The sequence below is a fragment of the Phytophthora cinnamomi genome (genome assembly GCF_018691715.1).
Source record: "Phytophthora cinnamomi strain GKB4 chromosome Unknown Contig102, whole genome shotgun sequence".
Taxonomy (NCBI): Eukaryota; Oomycota; class Peronosporomycetes; order Peronosporales; family Peronosporaceae; genus Phytophthora; species Phytophthora cinnamomi.
The window spans coordinates 1,178,424-1,199,816 of NW_027151035.1; the positions used below are offsets into that span (position 1 = coordinate 1,178,424).

General features: G+C 52.0%; 1 protein-coding gene across 1 annotated transcript; it reads left to right on the plus strand.

The window, feature by feature from the left end:
* Positions 1 to 701: 701 nt before the first annotated feature.
* IUM83_08072 (uncharacterized protein) lies at positions 702 to 13,041 on the plus strand (the record flags this gene model as incomplete). Its single annotated transcript, XM_067932423.1, has 3 exons — positions 702 to 1,056; positions 12,808 to 12,927; positions 13,001 to 13,041. 3 exons carry the CDS (start codon positions 702 to 704, stop codon positions 13,039 to 13,041), a joined length of 516 nt encoding a protein of 171 aa, XP_067782900.1.
* Positions 13,042 to 21,393: the final 8,352 nt, after the last annotated feature.

Sequence of the window (21,393 nt, forward strand, 5' to 3'; positions counted from 1 at the left end):
TTTTTTTCTTCGGCTACGAAGATAAGATGCATAATTCGTGCAACATTCCTGCATCCTGTGATAACCAGCCGCCGGAAGGGTTGTGCAAACTTTCAGGGCCGTTCTTAACGGAGCGGGTGTGCGGTAGTCTCGGTAGGCCGGGGTAGGCTGCGCACCGGCTCTGTGCAGCAATCGGGACTACCTCGAGGGAATTTTCGATCACGGATCGGTAGGCTCCCTACGCCCTACACGAGGGGGGGGGGGGCTGTCCGTGGTAGGCTGCCCAGATTCAGACTCTCCATCCAAATGGAACGCCCTCGAGGGTTGCTTCGCACCATTGCACCATTGTCCAGCCCAGCGCGAGCTCCTCTGACTTGCTCTCGGGTCCCAGCGCTGACGACGTGTCTACCTCCGACACCCAGGACACGACCATCGCATGCACCTTCCGTCCTCTCGCTCAAGCAGACGGGTTGTCTGGCTGTAGTGGCGGCAGTCATTCTCCCGGCCTAGCGCAGTATGCGAGCAGCGAATCCACGCTCCCCCCACCAGCACGACACGAGTATCACCAGGCAGAGGAGAAGTGTGAGGATATCGTCGAAAGCAGTGAACGCGCTGATGCCCTGCTCGCTGGCCATGATTTTGCTCGCGCGTCGGCTTCCGCTCATGCTGCTTCTCTATACCCTGAACTGGACTCTATCACTCTCGGCGACGTTGAAGTCATTATGGAGGAACTCACATCTAGCGAGCGTGCAGGTGATGATCAGTACACGGAGCAGCACACGGAGCAAGTGCAGAACGAGAAAAAAATACTCCTGTACATCAAAGATCTATCCGGGTCGTCGTTTAAGTACAAGCAACTACGATTTTTTTGCAAGAAGCTAGGTGTCCATGGCTACAAGAACAAGACCAAAGCAGCTATGGTCGACTTGATCATTCAGAGGAAGATTAACGAGACTTCTTACGATGCGTTGTTTGAGAAGAAGAAGAAAGCTCGAAGTGATCCACCTCTGAAGCAGAAGCAATGCCCTTTTAGACTTTTGAACGTTTTGTTTTCTGACGAATTTGAATTAGCTACAAGTACCTTTGAAGCGTGCTTCAGATCCACTTGAAGAGGAGATCGCAGTCGCCACCATTTTGTTGTCATTAATCCAACGGCTTGTTCAATTTTGATCCGTTGCTGGCTTAGATAGAAATTGTGGCTGTTGTTCTTCGGTATGTGTTTTTGGGTTCCACTGAAAGGTGTAAGTAGGAGCTCTGACGGAACATACGCGCAATCACCAATTACATAGCGACCATACGGAAGCAAATTAATGTATTGTGATAGTGATGTCTGGCGCAGTGCGTGGATGTCCGACGATCCTCCAGGTGCAGCTACCGCGAAGTACGTGAATCTGCACTTGGCGTCACAGATAGCTTGAATATTCAGGCCCATGGAGTAGTAGTGTCCCGAGAAATATGAGCGCATGTTCGCTGTACTAGATGAACTTGGCGACTTAATTCGTACCAGCCTTCCATCAATGCATCCCACACATCCTTCATCACTAGATGAACTGCTCCATTCCTCGTCGTCCGAATCGACTAGCTGAGGGAACATACGTAGTATGCCCACAGGGGGTTCGGGGCGTTTTGTGAATGAGACAATTTCTCGGACACAGGTACAGTCTGGTACAGCGGCCTACCGCCCTACACTCCGTCATTCTTAACGACGACGCGCAGAGTGGTACTCTCTACGCCCCACCGCCCTCCCAGCCTACCGCTCCGTTAAGAACGGCCCTCAGTTGCCAGTGAGAAACAGAAGGGGAAGTAGAGCAACGATGGCGAATACTGCTGGCGCTGACACCGACACCATAGTTGATCTGATGGAGAGTGGGCTTGGTCCATCATCACGGAAGCAAGACGCATCTGCCAGGTTAAAATTCAATTGTTTTCTAATCAGACGTGTAGGTAAAAGTTTAACTTTAGAGAAGGTGTCTGCTGCAAACATGACGAAGGAGATGTTTGGAATGCTTTTGCCCTTCGTATTTAAGGATCGTGATATTTATTAGCAAACATGACACGAAGCAGCTCCTCAGAAATTCCCCAAGCGCGTATCCGGTAACCCTGCCTGCGATGGGTGCGGAAAAAGACATGCGACGCTGCAGATCGTCAACCATGGCAGAGAACAGGGACATGCACAAGCTGAGAGCCCAAGCCAGCGGAAGTGGAGTGCGGAAGGACGCTCCCCGAGGACGCTTGGAAGTGAAGCATACTGAACCCAAGTCATCTCCCAAATTCCCAGTTTTCCGACTCCAGACGAAGGAAACTCCGAACGTCAAGCTCCGGATGCCGATCCCCCGAAGGAGCGACCACATCCGACCAGTCGCCGCCTGATTTGTACCCAGAAAGTCCGGAGATGTACCCGGAAAGTCCTTCCAAGTTTCAAGTATAGTCCAGCCAAGATGTTAACGACCGATCAAGACGACCGATCATGATATGTTATGCACCGACCATATTCCTGCCCGATTCATGACCTGCTCGACGCGCGACGTTATTACGCCACGCCCGACCATAGTGAATTCAAGATAAAATGACTGCTTCCAGAGAGATTGTAGGTACACACGCCTAACAGACTATATAATCAGAGAGTTCAATTTGCCAAGAAGAGCGCAAGTGCTGCGGAGTCCTTAGGGACGAAGAGGTGCTGTCAAGCAGTGAGAGGAACAAGCATTGCCCGGAGGAACCAACCCTACCGGCGGCCCTAAGCTGCGAGGCCTGCGTCTGGACGCGTCATGATCGCGATTACCGCCGTGGATGTAGCGGGGTTACACGCACAAGTGGCTTGCAGCCACTTGTGAATTTAACAGATAGGTTATCTGTTAAAAGTTTTGGATACTTCCTCACCTTGGTGTAAGACACACCAATGGATACATTGAAGTGGACCACCACAGTGAGTGGTCCACACATACCCAAAAGATCCTATTGGTAGAAAGCAACATCTTTCTACCAATCAGAGACATGCATATTAGCGGGGCTCTGACAGCCAGCCGCTGCCAACCCTTTCATAGATGATAAACAGTTTTTAGCAGATTTTAGAGGAAGATCAATTTACAAACAATACAGTTCTCATTTTACCTAATCTAAGTCACTTGGAATCCTTTTATTACTTAACTTATATTTGTGTATTCAAATATAATTAACCTAAGTAATTACTAAGTACTTACGCTTCCTCATACACGTTGCGCAACGTGTAAGCTAAAGTAGTGAGTCAAGTTAGACCCTCTACACCTGGTAGCACTTGGTAGTCCGTCCAACGACCGACTGCTTGACGTTCGTACGCGGCGTACGAACGCGGAGCCGAGAACCACATGAGCACGGAGGTGCCCATGGAGAGCTCCAACACGCCTGCAACGCATGTTGCACGCGCTGACTGCCCCCACCTGTCTGACCCAGAGTGGGAGGCCCTCCAACGACTGTCAACAGTCATTGGAGAAGCGGCGATAGCCACGATGCTGCGTACGCTATCGCCGACAAAGCAACATGGTGTTACTCTGGGGTTCATCATGAAGGGGCAGCGCGATGCTGCTTCCTCAGCGACGACGTCGTCGGGGACGACACCGCGTGCTCAATCATTAAAATTGAGCGTGAGTAATTATGTAGGAAGAGAGGGCGAGCCTCTCCTCCGATGGCTTGTCGAACTCGACACAGCCATTGCGGCTCGACGTATCGTCGACCCGTTGTCAAAGGTCGCGTTCGCCATGTCCTGCCTTGGCGGACGCGCAAGGAGTTGGACGTATGGGCGCCGACTCTTCGATCCTACGTGCTTCAGCACGTACGAAGTATTCAAAGAGGAGCTCAGACAAGCGTTTGAGCCCCCGCAAAACGAGTTCCGGTCGAGGGCAGAGTTCCTCGACCTTCAGCAAGGTAAGCATGACGTCCATGCTTACGCGCAACGCGCACGATATTTGGTATCAAATATCGTGACTAACCCGATTGACGAGGCGACCAAGGTCGTCACGTTCATGAAAGGACTTAGAGATGGTCCCGTGAAGACCTATCTCTTCCGAGAGTACCCGAGTACTCTCGAAGCTGCAATCACCCTTGCCATGCAAGAAGAGTTTAGCCTGCGGCAGGCTAAACTCCATGTAAACGTACCGAGGCCGCAACCGCGCCCGGTAGCGAGGACGGGAGGTCCGGAGCCAATGGACCTCTCGAACGCAACAACTGCTGGTTACCAGCAGCAGGGAGGCAACGTGCGATGCTTCCGCTGCGGAAGGATCGGTCACTTTGCACGGGAGTGCACAACTCCCATGCCCCCTGGAGGTGGCCGTCGTGGCGATGCTAGGCATCGCCGCGGACCAACAAAAAAACGCGAACATCCAGTAGGCGCGGGGCGCCCTACTGGTAATGCAGTCGCGCGTGCCGACATCGGGCACGCGATACTGAGGACTGCAGCCCCCAGTGAGACTAGCTCTCGCTGCAAGAAACAAGATGACAGGCCGAACCTAGTCATCTTGGAGGTTTACTCGAAGAGAGCGAGCGACTCTCTTCGAGCTTTGGTAGATTCAGGCGCGTTGAACAACTTTGTTCGACTACGAAGCCTGCCGAGACTTGACTTCGAGGAGGTAAATGTACCTCGAAGTCTTCTGGAGGTACGATTGGCAACAGGTGCCATCGTAAAGACCGAGAAGCGCGTCGTGAACGTGCGCTTCTCGTACAAACAACGAGTGTTTGTCGAACACTTTATCGTCCTGGACCTGGACGATAAGTTCGACATGGTAATGGGCATGCCGTGGCTTACACGGCATGATCCGGTGATAGACTGGAAGAAGCGCACGCTCGTGCGCTTCGGCCGCGACAGCGGAACAGAGAGCGATGGCCCTGTTACCGCAGCGCACGCACCAGCAGGTGCGCGCGGCTCACCAGTCGAGACAGCGCTTAATGCCGCTGTCCTGGAGTACCCAGGAAGTGCGCGAGCATGCGCACAAGTGGGATCCACGTCGGCAATGCTGCCGACGTCGGAAGGAAAAGATGTGTCGGTTCCGGGAACCAACACTCGCGTTCAAGTACGCATGGGACAGTCCCTGACCCGAAGAGGTCAGGTCGACGACGACACGTCGACTCCGGGAGTCGACGCACCCTCGGTCATGAGGGGCTCCGCCAATGAATGGCGTCGAGGTGACGAAGGCGTGTCAACTCCGGGAGTTGACGCTGCAAACAGTGCGGACGGTTGCAAACGTACCGCACTGACGCAATTTGCATGCTGTCGTGCAGCCGGGCTGCACGACGAAGCGCCATGCGATCAAGCCGGGCTTGATATCGCGCGCCCGCAGACAGGGTCTGCCGGCGAGGGGACACATTACCGTGCAGCCGGGCTGCACGAAGGAAAATGCGGTCAAGCCGGGCTTGATACCGCGCGCCCGCGGACAGGGTCCGCCGGCGAACGACTGTCCACGGCCGGGCCTGGACAAGAAGAACAACCGTGCGGAGCCGGGCTCCGCACAACAAGAAGACGGCGCAAGCGGAAAACGCTGCGCAAGTCTCGGTCCGGGACCGAGACGCAACAAGGGCAGTCTGCTGGGCAGACTGCGGCGGTGACGCCGAATGTCAAGACGCTAAGCGTCTTGACGCGCACCGATACTGGACTCCAGTATCGTGAGATGGAACTAGCTAGTCCTCCGACGATGGCGTCGGAGTTGACTTCGCTTCCAGCCATGAGCTGGAAGCGCTTCACGCGCGACTTGCACGATGGACGCATCGAGCAGGTCTGCGTTCTTTCGAACAGTGAAAGAACGGAGAGCGAGAGCGAAGAGCTGAGACAGCTCTTCATGGGAAGTACCACTGAGAGTGAAGACACTCTCAGTGCGAAGACGAAGCGAGAGCGCTTCGAGGAACAAGGCTGGGACTCGCTGAAGTCGAGTCCCTATTACGAATTACTGAGGGAGTACAAAGACGTACTCGCGGAAGAGATTCCTGCGGAGCTTCCGCAGAATAAGGGCATTCAGCACGAGATTGATCTCGTGCCGGCCACGAAGTACTGTGTCACGTGGCAGTGGCCACTGCCGCGTAAGTAAAAGCGATCGACGACTTCTTTGAAAGTCGTCGCAAAGCAGGACAAGTGCGGGAATCGAAGTCCCCGCACAGTGCTCCGACGTTCTGTGTCAAAAAGCCACAGGGCGGATGGCGCATCGTTCATGCGTATAACAAGCTGAACGATGCGACAGTACCGGCGCAGACGCCGATACCGCGAAAAGATGTTATCATCGATTCGATGGCCGGGAGCACCGTTTACAGTGCTCTCGACTTGCGAGACGGATTCTACCAGATCCTAATGCGTGAGAGCGATATCCCCCTCACGGCGGTGAGCACGCCAAGCGGCATGTTGTGGGAGTGGCTAGTAATACCACAGGGGATTACGAACGCCCCTGCGACCTTCAACAGGTGCGTGACGCACTTGTTGCGCTCGGTGCGCGACTTCGCGCCGAGCTACTTCGATGATGTGTTCATCCACAGCCGGGCTATGGACGGGAAGACCGACGTAGAGATGCACAGGGTGCATCTCCGGAAGCTACTTGAGCTTATGCGAAAGCATAAGCTCTACGCGAACCTGAAGAAGTGTATCTTCGGGGCGAGCGAGATACCCGTCCTCGGGTGTCTCGTAGGGAAGAATGGTGTTCGCCCTGACCCGGAAAAGGTCAGAGTGATCAATGAATGGCCAACGCCTTCAAGTGTCAAGGAACTGAGGCAGTTCCTTGGCTTGGCCACGTACTTGTGCAAGTACGTGGAGGATTATGCGGGCAAGATCCGCCCGCTATCACAACTTCTTAAGAAAGAAGCTGTGTGGAATTGGACACCCGATTGCCAAAAGGCATTCGATGCAGTCAAGCGGGGCTTGACTGAGGCGCCGATCTTGGCAGTGGCTGACCAAGATCGCCCATTTCACGTAGTGTGTGACGCATCCGATTTCGCAATCGGATGCGCGTTGATGCAGCACGATCACGAGGGCCGTGATCGTGTCGTCTACTACCAATCACGTCAGCTGAAGCCAGCTGAGCGCAACTATCCGGTGCATGACAAGGAACTCCTTGCCATGAAGTATGCACTCGCAAAGTTCCGAGTGTATTTGCTTGGGAGTAGACCATTTGTGGTCTACACCGACCATGCATCACTGCGCACCGCAGTGAAGTCGCCACACATATCACAAAGAATGGCGAGATGGCTCTCATTCTTTGCGGAGTATAACTTCCGGGTCGAATACAAACCCGGAAGATTGAATGTAGTGGCCGACGCGTTATCACGTCGGCCGGACTATGCAGAAGCTGTTGACGTCAATGCCATTGACGCCATGCGATCGAGCAAACCCACATCATCTCTATTGGATGATGTGAAGGCCGCGTACGCGCACGACGCGGACGCGAAGCTCTTGCTGGCCTATGACACAGCGCCTTCTGACAAGTCCCGTCAGAAGCTGCCCAAGCACCTTCGAGCGCGTGCACACCGCTTTCGTGTGCACGACGGACTACTGCTTTACAATGCAGTCGACGACAACGCGGATCGCGTTGTCGTGCCAAATGACCATGACCTGCGACTCAGGATCATGTACGAGTATCATGATGCCCCGACTGCGGGACACCTCGGACGTGAGAAGACTTACGTCCTTCTCACGCGCGACTTCTACTGGCACCACCAGTATAAGTGGGTGCGCAAGTACATCCGTGCTTGCGAGGTATGCCAACGCGTAAAGCCTGCGCCATTCGCGCAGGCTCCACTGCAATCACTACCGACTCCGTCGGAGTGTTGGAGGTCCATGTCTTTGGACTTCATCTTTGGTCTTCCCCCGGATAGCGGAGGGAACACCGGTATTGTGGTCTTTGTAGACCGCTTCAGCAAGATGGTACATCTTGCTGCGGTGCCAGCAGAGGTGACCGCGAAGCAGACGGCCCGTCTGCTCGTCGACATGGTGTTCAAACACCATGGTATGCCGTCCGACATCGTGTCGGACAGAGACCCGCGCTTCACAGCGCATCTGTGGCAAGAAGTGTTTACACTTCTTGGGAGCCAGCTTTCCATGTCGACTGCGGATCATCCGCAGACGGACGGTCAAACCGAGCGCGTGAATCGCGTGCTCGTCGATATGTTGAAGAGCTACGCTCACTCGTTCCAATACTGGAGCGAGTGCTTATCGATGGCAGAGTTTGCCATCAATAACTCAGTGCATGCCTCGACCGGGCATACACCGTTCTACGTGAATGCCATGCGGCATCCACGCCTACCGAGTTTACTCGGAGTGATGGCTCCCACTTTAAGTGGGGGAGGATCTACGACTGCAATACAGCAGCCGCAGAAAACCGCTGACACTTGCACAGTGTCAGCTGCAACAATGGACAAACCACATGAGTCTGCGCAGGGCGCAGACTCCCCCAACAACAAGGCCAACGACCACGGGTCTGCGCAGGGCGCAGACACCGCAAAGAACCACGCAGAGGCCGGGCCTCTAGCGGAGAGCGAGCTGAATGACTTCAGCTCGGATTGCAATCAGTTTCATCACCAAAAGACAAGCCGTAATTCGGTTTGTCCAAGACACAATAGCAGCTTCTGTTGATCAACAGAAGCTGAACGCAGACAATGCGGGCAGAGGCAACACAAATGAATTTAAAGTTGGTTCATTAGTTTTGTTAGCTACACAAAACCTGCCTAGACATGCCGTTTCGGATTTCGGAGCAAGCAAGCTTGCTCCGCGCTTCATCGGGCCGTTCACTGTGTTGGCACGGTACGGCAACGCATACACGCTAGACATACCATCTAGCATGCGCCTCCATCCGACCTTCTACGTCGGACGGCTGAAGCCATACCTGCAGCACGAGCCATCTAGCTCGGCTGACCCGAAGCCTCGGCAGGAGCCGAGGCAGAAGCGGAGGGCTTGGCCTCGGCGACGAGCAGCCTCTCCTCCAGCGCGCGGACGCGCTGGAGCAACCCCTTCATCTGGGTCCCCAGCTCGACCTGGATGTTCGAGGCGGTCTGCGAGACCGCCGCGACTTGAGCCTTCTGGTTCGCCAGCTCCTGTTTCAGGGCGGCGAACTCAGCGCCCTGCAGACGCTCCACGGCGGTCACCCGGTCGTGGAGAGGCGCATACTGATCAGCCCGGGGCTGATCATACCCGGGCGTGTTCCCACCCCGCCACCGCCGATCCGTGACGCCCACGGCTCAACCCGCTGGATTGTTGAGGCGGATTGTTGACCATAGTATCCCGAAAACGAACCCTCAAGGGGCTCGTTTTCGTATTCGTTGAAGAGGATTTCCTCCCCATCGAGATACATGGGAGCCGCGGAATGTCTTGTTGGAGGACGTTCCGGAAATGGTGAGGGCGTACGAGGAGCAGTACGCGCTGGTGCAGCGGAAGTAATACGAGCGCTGCGATCATCGCTAGCGCCCGAACCCTCACGTGCTAAGAATTTAGCACGGAGCTCTTTGAGACTCTCGGGCACACGGAACGACGTGTACCCGTTCAAGTCGCGGTCGCTCAAGCGGACCGCGCCTGGGAAGCACTTCGTGCACTGAAAGCCCTCGGGCACAGCGCACGGCACATTTGCCTCCTCAGCAGCAACATGAAGTTGCTCCAGCTTTCCACGCTTCGAGTATGTCTCGAAGCGATCACGCGCTTGCTTAATCCGATCACGGTAAGCACTCGGCCTCTTGTTGAAGTTCTCAACAAAGGCGTTCCAACTTTGACAAAGTGCCTGCCATTCGGGCACTTTGCTGCGAGAAGACGTCTTCTTGCTTTGAAACCATCGGAGCCCATGAAAGAGTCCGATGTAGTAATCGCGCCTTTGATGCGTTTCCGCATCAAAGTGCAGCTCGGCAGCCACAGCGTCATCTTTGATGGCGCTGCATACGTACAGCGGTACCTCATTCGGAGGTACCGAGTTCCCATATCGGTCCGCAATCTCGGACGCGGACGGCATCCACGGATCGCGCGCTGCAGGCGCAGCGCGCGGAGAGCCTTGAGCTTTGACATCACGCGCTGCAGCAGCAGCGCGCGGAGTACTGAGAGCCCCAGCGGAAGCGAGTGGAGTATCGCTCTCAGTACGCGAACGCTTCGAACTCGAAGCGTCCGATTCGTCCCCTTCACGCGGACGAACGTTCTTGGCGTGAGGGTCGAGCGATTCGCTCGACACTGAGTCTTTACGCTTTGAGGGCGAGTCCTCCTCGCCCTCCATATCTTCATCGTCGTCGTCGAAGTCGACGACGTCGCCGTACTTCGCCGTCTGGCGTTCGAAGTAGTCGTCGATGGAGAGATGACTCCCCACCGACTTTGTGGACTTCTTCGGAGGCGCGCTCATCGTTGAATGAGCGCGGATTTCTTCTCCAAACGCGGAGAATTGACGAATGGTCAATTCCGAAGATTGACGTGCGGAGACCCCGCGCGTCTAACCTTAAGGGGGGATGGTGTAACGGGGTTACACGTACAAGTGGCTGCAAGCCACTTGTGAATTTAACAGATAGGTTATCTGTTAAAAGTTTTTAGATACTTCCTCACCTTGGTGTAAGACACACCAATGGATACATTGAAGTGGACCACCACAGTGAGTGGTCCACACATACCCAAAAGATCCTATTGGTAGAAAGCAACATCTTTCTACCAATCAGAGACATGCATATTAGCGGGGCTCTGACAGCCAGCCGCTGCCAACCCTTTCATAGATGATAAACAGTTTTTAGCAGATTTTAGAGGAAGATCAATTTACAAACAATACAGTTCTCATTTTACCTAATCTAAGTCACTTGGAATCCTTTTATTACTTAACTTATATTTGTGTATTCAAATATAATTAACCTAAGTAATTACTAAGTACTTACGCTTCCTCATACACGTTGCGCAACGTGTAAGCTAAAGTAGTGAGTCAAGTTAGACCCTCTACAGTGGAACTCTCCCAAAGGCTAAGACCAAGTTAGGCGGTGATCGGACGACGCGCGCCTGAAGTGACCTGTCCTATTTCATATTCAAGTTGTTGGTTCTCCTTCTGGAGGTCCCATATTTCATATTAACTGCGTTTTTTTAGGAGGTTGTGTTTAGTCACCTCCTGGATCCAATCGATTGACTACATTGTGATAGGACTGTATATTGTTTGACTGAAGGTTGGCCTCCTTTTGGATTTGAGCTTTCTCAAAGTCTTCTGCTTGGAGTTAATTATCTCCTTGTGGGAGCTGGTGCGCGTGAGTGAAGGGTGCTTCCGGATTTGACCAGTGGTTCGAAAGAAACCCAAGTAGACTGGTGTACGGACTCCTCGCTCAAGGACCCAAAAGAATAAGTAGCGGCTGTATATTTGCATATTAACTCTCTGTATTTTTGGTTATCTAGGAAGGCTTACCAGTGATTTCGCCCCCCCCCCCCAGTCGTGGAGACTTACTGTTTGAAGTAACGTAAGCGCTCTACACTCAAGGCCTTTTCATAGTGAAAACAACTCAACCGGTGAATTCCGTCCCACCGAAGGTAAACGACACCTAGAGGGATTCACAAGGTCACACGCCAACCTCGTTCTTTTGCGGCACCTAGTGCTGCTTCCGAGGTCTGACCCCATTGGGAAAATCCGGAAGGAGGAGTATTTCTCCGGAAGGGCAGCTCCGTGGCTACGTGCTATACACCTGGGTGGTAAAAGGCGCTCACCCGCCTCGCCACAGACAACCATGAACTACCTGAGCTCCATTAAGCGATAGCTCGAAGCGATCACAGGAACAGGCTTATTTCGCTCAGACCCCGAGTGACACCGGCGATGCAGACGACACCTGCAGAAACAGTATCTCATGGTCGCAATTTCAACTGACAAAAACTCAAAGACCAAGCACCATCAATGACATGGATGACTTGCGCTTTATTTCAACCATACTCTTTCTACAACACGACAAGAAAGGCCTCGTGGACCGAACGCTGCTGAACAAACAATGGCTAACAATTTGCCGGAATTCTGATGTTAGTATGATTCATTTTTCTGACTTGCACCGGCACGGCAACTTTTTCCTCATTGCTGTAACTCGGTAAGTGTGTGCGCTTAGTTACCTCCTTGATTGTAATGCGAAGTACTGAGTGACGCTGTTTATCTACAGCATTAACAGGGAGTCTCTCTAAGTACTGGGCACGCCTTGGGGGCTTTGCAAAATGAGAAAATCCGGAAAATGCTCAATCGATACCAAACCTTCACCACACACTCTTTCGTACGTTTTAAGCATCTTCGCAAAAGAAGTTCTCCCAAATATGTTTTGTTCATCGTCATATCGCCTTCCACATAAACTATAGTGTTTTCCATATTAAACGCGGCGATTCCTAAGGTCATGTCCAAATTGGTGTATCGTTCGTGTGGTAGAATATGGCAATGTCCAAATTGGTGTTTATTTGGAGTGGCACGCAAGATTGGGCCCTCGAAAGATCGAAATCAGCACACGTAACAAGAGGGACCTCGTTGCTTATATGAACAATTCGACGCGAGCATCATGACCAACCGATCCTCCTCAGCTCATGAAATATATATCAGCGGAGAAGACGAACAGTTGGATAAGGCTTTGGTGATGGAGCGTGCTGCCAGACATGAAAATGTCAACGTAGACGAGCTCGCACGGCTAATTAGATCGACTGCAATTAGCCGTGGTAAATCCATTCCAGCAGCATTTCCCAATAGCAAGTGGCTACGTCGATTCATCGGCAAGGATCCCAGTTTTCGCGAATTAGTAATCCCAACAAGGCGGCAACGAGCAGCAACAAAAGCAAGTGTCGTGGTATCACCCAATGCACCACTAACCTCGACGGTGCTGACGGGGGAGCCGGAAACGAATGCGCCGTCCGGTGGTGCTGATGAGAAGCCGGTGGAGACTATGCCGGCGTCTCCGGCCTCGGTATTGGTCGCGAAGACGGCTGTGGCGCCTTCGACAACTTCGACGGTGCGACGGAAAAGGGTAGAGTGGTAGAAGTTGCAATACACGGTAAGATCGTTGGATAGTTTGGTTGTGATCATATTGGTAACAACATTACGGTGTTTGTGTGCGCTGTATCTAGGAGAAACGTTTTGGGTACCATTGGTGAGATGCACGTTATAACTTGTAAATGTCAGGCACCTCGCTGTATTCTCTGTACTTCGTGCAGCCGATGCGGTTGCGAACACGATGGTAAATCTATCGAACATAAATTGAGTGCTCGTCGAGGTCGTCCAGCGCGAAAAAATACTCCAATTTAACCCAGTCAAAGTTATGACGAAAACTAAGAGCAAGACACCTGAAGGAAATGAATTCCTTTTGGATGAAGAAGAAAACGATGGAGCCGAGTTGAGTCCGGCAGCAACCTTACGTGGCGAAGGCTTCTCGTATGAATATGATGGCGTTGAGCTGCCTGTGAATTCTCATGGAGGTGATGACACGACACGCAAACGAGCACCTGAAGTACCATCAAGGTTTTTTTGCTACGTTGCTAAGTCCACCACCGCTTGTCCCCACACCCACAAAACGGAAACTACCATCATGGAAACAGGTCATGCGATTCTTTGGAGAAACAGACGACACCATCAATTTCGTAGGGAAAAAGATATTGCGAAAGAGTGCACGAATAAGTGAGGAATTGTGGAATACAAATGCGCAGTTGACGCCATACGAAGAAGATCAACGGCGCGTGACTATGAATTTATACATGCGGTTACTCACTTGCTTTGCCGAGGCGCTGATGCTGCCGTTGCACCAATACAAATGTTTTCTCACTGGATTGAGCGACGCAATCCGTTAGGTGAAGTTCCACAAATCCAACTAGTTGAACCGGCTGCTCGTGCGACGATCCCAACGAAAAAGAACTCGATTGAGCGCCGACCAATTCGAGCGGTTCTTTGCGCAGCCGTTCCTCGAAATGTTTACTCAGTTTAACTTGTAATTTACCTCAATTCGGGCTAAGTCGAGGAACATATTCACAAGCCGTCAAGGATTATAGCCGTATTTTAGCAGAAGGCACCTTACTGCTCTCACCAAAAACGCGGATGAATGTGCCGTTGACGAAGGCTGATCGAGCAATCAAATTCATCCTTGCTGCTGAAAATGTGAATTATCTCTCGTGGGGTTCAAAGAGAATAAAATTAGAAGGTCTTTTCTACGAAGTACCGTCAATTTTGCGTAAGAAGACGGTGGCACTGCTGTTTGACCAGTACTAAGTTTCATTGGGCTATGATACGGGATTGTCAAGGTCTTCGTTGTATCGGTTTTGCTCTATTTTAACGCATGGGGTAGCTAATCCTCGAAGAGCCATTGACTACGTCACGGCAGCCTAAGTAAATGCCGTGATTGACATTCTAACGCGGATAATCCGTAGTCTACTTCCAGAGTCAGTCACTAGGCTATGTGAAAGTTTGCTCGTGCTGAAGGGATGGATGAAGTACAGCAGCTTTAACGACGTGAATGCCTTGCTAGGGGATGATTCGTACGTACCAAACTCCAGCTGCCCTCGTCATCAAATGACATTTGGCCTATCTGATCCTACTTCTGGAGTACTTTGCAAGCAAAAGGTATGTTGCAGTGCATGCTTGGGCATGCAATCCCTTACTGATGGCATTTATCAGCGACTAGAAGCTGTCAACGCTAGCACAGAAACACTATCCGTGGTAAGAGATTGTTACCATAAATTTGGCCTTTTCTTAGGTCATCGTGTTAGAGTGGTGAACCAGCAACTCCGCCTTTGCCAGTTATTTGACAGCATGAAGCCACGTTGCATCGAGGACGATAGTAGCGATGTTAAAGAAATTATCCTGGTAATTGATTTCAAAATGAAAGTGGAGCCAATGTATTACAGAGAAACTACAGTGCAGCTTTTGGAAAGAGGGGTATGGCTTGGCATGGAGCGGTGGCACGGTTTTGAACTTTAGAGTCTAGCGAAGATGGTCTTACAAAAGTTCCGGTTGAAAGCAAAGTGTATTTCGACCATATCTCGGCTTATGACAACAAACAAGACAAGGAAGCTGTGGTAGCATTTGTAGAAGCTGCGATTCTAGCTGTGAAACGTGATCTACCAACCGTTACGAATATTATTGTTCAACTTGACAACGCATCCAGCTATCAAAATGCTTTTGTGGCATTAGTACTTCCTATCATCGCGATTGTTCATTGTATAAACATATCTGGATTTGTGCACACTGAGACCCAAGATGGAAAATCGATGCTTGATGCCCATTTTGCGCAGGGTATGCGAAAAGCAACAGCCCATGTACAACAAGGGAATGATTGCTACACGCCCCGTCAACTCGTCGCCGCACTGACTGCTGACAATGGGCTGCTCAACTGTATAGCAGCACTAGTTGAATATGGTCGAGACTCTACATCGAATCTGCGCAGACATTTGACTAAGATGGAAAAGTCCTTCAGTCAACTAACAGGAAGGGTAAATGAGATGATATACGATTGCTGCGACGGTTATAGTACCCATTGTGACCACTCTGGTGTCGTTTTGGCAAACAATTGTACCCAACCCAATGGAGATTCAACTTTTTCAATGAATACTTTGCCCTGTTTTGGGATCCGTGCGTATGCATATTCTGGTATCGGGGAGGGCGTCAGTGTCTTAGTTAATCCTCAGTTGCAAACGTGTACACTCGCATCAACCGAATGTTCCGTTGTGGACAAGAATGAAAATGAGGAAATGTGTGCGGACATTTCGAGACGTGACTCAGATGACTTTGGTGAGTATTCTGACGATGATGATGAGACCGAGCTCCTAGATGTTCTAAATAGTGACGAACCCTTTGTTGATGCTGAAAACGAGATAGATGACGAGATTGTTCCCCCCACATATATAAATGGAATCGTCACAAGTCAGACTTATAACAGCTGCACAAATACGAATGCGAACTAGGCGGTGGCAAAACACGGTATGCAGAGAAAATTTGATTCCTACGTCTCGCAGTACGAATGATTCAACATCCGAAAAGAATCTAATAGCACATGCAAAACGTAGCCTCCTTGGTATGAAGCTTGCTGGGGATCTGGCTGTTATCGAAGCTTCAGCTGTGCCGATGAAAATGATTGAGCTTGGATTCAGCCAAGGAAACAATGTTCCACTGCTACCTTTAGAACTAAACCCGGGTTGGGCTAAACGACCGCCAAAAGGGAGCATGTATGGGGCTAACTATACCTCTGCTTACAAGCACGATATTGATGAATTGTTCCAAAGGGGTGTCACCGACAGTTTAATGAAGTATGGCCCTGGAAAAATGCTTGAGGAGCTTCAAATAAGGTATCCTGATCGATTCAACATGCCCAGTATTGATCAAATGAAGTTACAGAAGTCGTCTCGGCACGATACATCTACAGATAATATCGCCGACGATGTGAATACTGAGATGGCTGTTGGAAGTAACATGTCAGGCTTCGTTTCGACCCGAAAGCGGCGCCGCAGTCAAATGGATTCAAGCTACTCAAGGTTTCTTACAAGTCTAGTGAAAGCCGATCCCACGATAAAACCTGCTTCTGCAGTAGCAACTTTTCGCAGTGAATTTCCTGGTACTGACGAGGAGGTAACCAACCTGCAAATTCGCAAGAAATTTTCTGCATTGAAAAGTGCTCTAAAGCGCAGATGCGGTTTGAGAAACAACGCTCATGGCTAATCTCACATTGTGGAGCTCAATGGGATTATAATGACTGATTGTGGTTTGGCTACGTCAACCTGTTTAGATGAACCAACTACAAGTTATTGAAATTCACACTACTGTTGTTCATTTGGAATGGGTCGTGAGCATTGTTGCACTTTGTTTATATCTTACATGTTGGACAACAACTGTGTTGCTGTTATCAGTTGTATATCGCTCGCTACTCGCACAAACGTATCCTACACCAGACATTGCTGTGCACTTACATAATATGTCTCTCTTCTATTCGTCCTTGCCTTCTTGTTGACGTTTTTCTAACTATTACGCACTAGAACTATTTTTAGATCGAACTCTATTATGCCCTGACGCTCAATCTGGAGTCGACAAGTGATTTTGCTGCTGCTGCTGCGTGAAGGCTAGTTGTCGCGCGAGAATGCAACCTACACGTTAGGTCATTATAAATGCCAAATAAGGCATATGTACCGATTTGACTGCTACAGGTGTCCCCGCTGAATCTGCAAAGGTGGGACCAAAAAAACCTGCGAGGTTACAATTTCTGCACAGGTTGCGCATAGACGCTAATGTACTGCTTTTATAGACGCTAATGTACTGCATTTTAATGAAGAATGTTACGGATCGACATAGCTGAGTTTGCGCTAGATACGATGCCAGAATGCATCCAGCAGTTCCTGATAGTGGCCGGAGTTACAGCATTCCAAGCCTGTGATGCCCAAGTTAAGGCTGTGTAGATTGAGATCTTCTCCTGTGGCAGCCCTACTATATACCGATCAATGCTATCCTCGACCTTAATGCGCGTAAAGTGACTCTTGATGCATGCGATGATGCCCTGATCTAAGATATACTAGTAATGTTCACTGTGGGCCTTTCATTTTCTACCGTGATCTAGCAACTCGATGTTTCCCGCAGAGACATTTTCCCGCAATGAACTTACTAATTCAGTACGTCTCACCAGACAGCTGTGGCAAATCTTCTGCACTGGCAGACTCCCGCACACTCTGTGTTCGCGGTAGATAGCCGATGGCAGTTGCAGATTCAGCGGGGACACCTGTATAATGTTTTCCCCGGAATTAATGAGATTTGGCTTTTCCCCAAAATCAGCGGTTTCAGCCCAGTTCTTACAGAAACTCCTGGTAAAGTTCGACAACAACAGAACATCTCGATTTTCTGCTCTCCAATCTGTTGGAGAATTGATCCTGTTATAGCGGCCCAATTAATCGTAGATCCCTATGATGCCTCACTCAGAGTGTTGTCACAAGTTACAGAAACCGATACGGATGCTCATGTTGCAGCATATATCAACCGCTTACTGAAGTCTTTGTATGATTGTGATGCTCGTGCTAGCCTCACGAAAAATGTACAGTCATACTCAGCTCGACGCGGAGGGGTTACGTACGCGAGCTCCAATCCACCGTGAATTTATCCGACTTAACGCATCGCGGCCTCTGGTCGATGGACTGGTTTGCAACACTGCTGGAGTACACATCCCCCACGTTCACGAGTGATCAAAACGTTGCAAATGTTCTTGGTGGATGGACTGATACTAAGCAAACCGAATATTCCCCAACGCTATCCTGCTTTACCAAGGAGTCTCATCAAACATTTATAAGCGTGGTGAGATGCGGGCAAATACCTAGCTTCCAGATCGAACCTTGCGCAAACGTAGACCGCCAAACGTCGGACTAGATCTCAGAAGGCTCAGCGTCTCGGGTCTCAGCTGAAATATCGCAACTGAAATCAATTACGACTCCACTGAGACTTTCCCGCTCCGATCCTTGGTCAGGCGCGATGTGCGCACCTCCCTTCCGATCCCCTTGACAGTTCATCCTAGAGCTACGCTTTGGGTCCAGATATCAGCCAGCCACAGCAACCTTGTCTCCACTTCAGATGTTTCCAGTACTCTCCTGCTCCCCACCAAACAGGTCTCAGCTTACACGTGTCTTGACCCAATCTACCCCGGTTTTCTTCAATACACACACGACGCTCCACACGTAACTTGTCCACCTCTTCCGAGACGTTGGACCTGGTCTCCGTATCTACTTCACTTCCTCCGGCGGTTGAGAGCCGCTTCCACAGGTCTTCGCTCGCCCCTTAGACCTAGAGTGGCCCCGAGAAAATTGGCTCGGTTTGAGCCTGTCCGTAGTCTGGATTCTCGCTCTGCGCCCAGAGACGCCCGCGCACCACGCTCAAATATGAGCGAAATCCAGCAACCATACCGAAGCCTCGAGCGAATCTCAGCCCCGCGCAGTCGTCCGCCGAAACCCCAGGAGAGTGACTTACTCCCCACAAATATGAAGTACGTGTCGGAAATGTCGTCCAGAACACGTAAAAATATGAAATAGTTAATTAGGCTCCTTCTCACACCGAGGCACACCAAAAAAAGACTATGGCACTTGAGTTTTGATGGAACCGGTCCTCGGCACCCTTCTACACAAGCAAACACTCCCACTTGCGTCCTTCGGGACCACTTTGATTCTGATTCAATTATTACACATGCAACCAAAGACCTATCATGTGGGGGCGCACAGCGCCTTTCGGAGAGCACCCACAAAGGGTGCTAAGACCATCCTGCGAGCTGTCAGGATGCCTAAGGCAATCGGTGCTTTCGCCTGAGTTTTAGCCAATGAATTGCCGAGCTCAGCAAAATCCAGCGCGGTCAGGCGCAGGCTCAGCAAAGCTTCAAAGAAGTTCCAGTGATGAGTGGCTGATCCGAGGTTACTCTTTGGCCAAAAGTGTGTCGTAATCTGGGTGCAGCTGGTCCCATCCCAACTGATATATGTGCCGTCATCATTGATGACGCGGCCCTCCAGCAGCGCTCATTCACCGTGTACCCATCGGGAATACTGAGACCCCATAGTCTCAGGCGAGAATCCAACTAAGATCTGTGCGCCAGTGTCCACATCATCTGAGACCCAGATCGCCAAACTGAGATTCGGTGCCTCCGCTGGGTCCCCAAGCACATCCCGCTGAAACATCTGAGCCAAGACATGCAGATTCCAGCTGCTCCGGCTAAGACCCCCCAAGCTCAGAATAGTGAGATCTGAACCCAGTTGACTTCGGCTGAGACCAGCTAGTCTCAGTGATCCAAGCTGAGACCCGGGGGCTTCAGCGTCGTCATCGCCAAAGCTGACCAAATCTCGGCCAAGCCGCAGCGAGTTCAACCGAGACCAGGTTGGCTCAGCTTATCGCACATCCAGACATTCAATGACGTCTACCCGGGAAATCTGAACTCAGCGGGGTGACCGCAACCCAGCCTTCGCAGGGATTAAGCCAATCCATAGTCAACGTCAGTCATCGTGGCTTCAAAGTCACAGCAGTCTCAGCGAACTGGCTGATACTCCCCGCTGAGACCTGGGACTTCAGCCGAGAGTGTGTCCATGTCTTCCGAGCCAGTTCTGGTTGAAGCGACGGTTCATTCAAGCCACCTGCTCCCCCATCCACCAATGGTTGTGCGTGGGACATATATTGCGTTATCGACAGGTTCATGACGGGTTCGCCGGAAAGGTTCGAGCGAGCCTCGTCACAACCGTCCTTTATGAGGACCGAGTCCAAAGAGCTCAATCACGATTTTGGGCTCAGCCCTCATAACCAAGCATGCCGTCAATCGCCTCGTCCCGCCCTCGTCGGATCCTGCCGAACCTGTGGTCTGTCTTACCAGTCCATTTAGCAAATTCCAACATCGAGCGAGCGCGACGCCTCTGCCGCCTCCGCTTTGCACAACCGCAGATGCCGGGCAGTATTACAGGGGGTCACTCGCCTCTGGCACCGTCTTCAAGCACGGGGGGAGACTGTGCGGGGGAAGCAGGGCACTCCTGCGGCTCCTGCGACCACCGCGCACCTTCCGGCAACCTCCACAACCACACAAGCGACATCCGGCAGTATTACAACGGGTGGCAGCCACGGCAGAAGCATTCTCGCGCCCGACGGCGCCTCCGGGACGCCCGGCAGCAGCTCCACCGCGCTCCCGACCACCGCGACGACAACTGCAAGCCTCGCGACGACAACCAGCGCGACGGCGGCACCTGCAGGTGCCTCTGCGGCGTCCCACGAGCTGCTGGAGGCCAGCAGTACGCCACTGGCGGCTCTTGGGGAGCCCCATGCGCCTGCAGGCGCTTCTTCGACGGGGACGCGGCCAGGATCGGGCGGTGGAGAGTCGCGAGCGTCGCTCCCACCGTCCGACGCATTGAGTGCGGCGTCTGCTCTCGTTATGCAGTTCACGACGGCGGCAGCAAGCGGCTACGCGCGCACCAGGCCGTCATTCATCCGGCCAGATCCCTCCGTCGCCAGCAGTACCGCAGTTTCCATCCCAGTAGCCACAACGACGACGGTGCCCGCGTCGATACAAGACATAAATCGCGGTAGTGTCCTCGCGGGCACCGTCGATGGTCTTTCGCGAGTGGTCCCGCTCCCTCGGCTTACGGACACGGAGCTCGTGCGGCTGTGTTCTCTGCTCGGCAGTGACGCGGTCGCTGAAGTGCTGCGCCCCGAACCAAGACGTCCGGCGAATCTCACGGACTTCAGCGTCCAGGTGGCATTGCAGCGGGAAGCTTTCGCGCTCGCTGAGGCCTACGGGGTTGAAGAACTTGCGGCTCGGACAGTGAACACGACTCGGCACTTGCAGGCCGTGGTCCAGCGCTTGCTGACCGTGGAGCAGGAGAGCTCAGCGCCGCGCGCCTCGGCTCAGACCGCCCGTCTGAGGGCTGAGTGCGACCGCTTGACTGCGAAGCTCGCTAAGCAGAAGGCCGATCATGCTGCCAGTGTGGCGGCTTTGGAAGCTGCTCATGCTGAGCAAATCCTGAACCTCCCAGACTCGCCAACG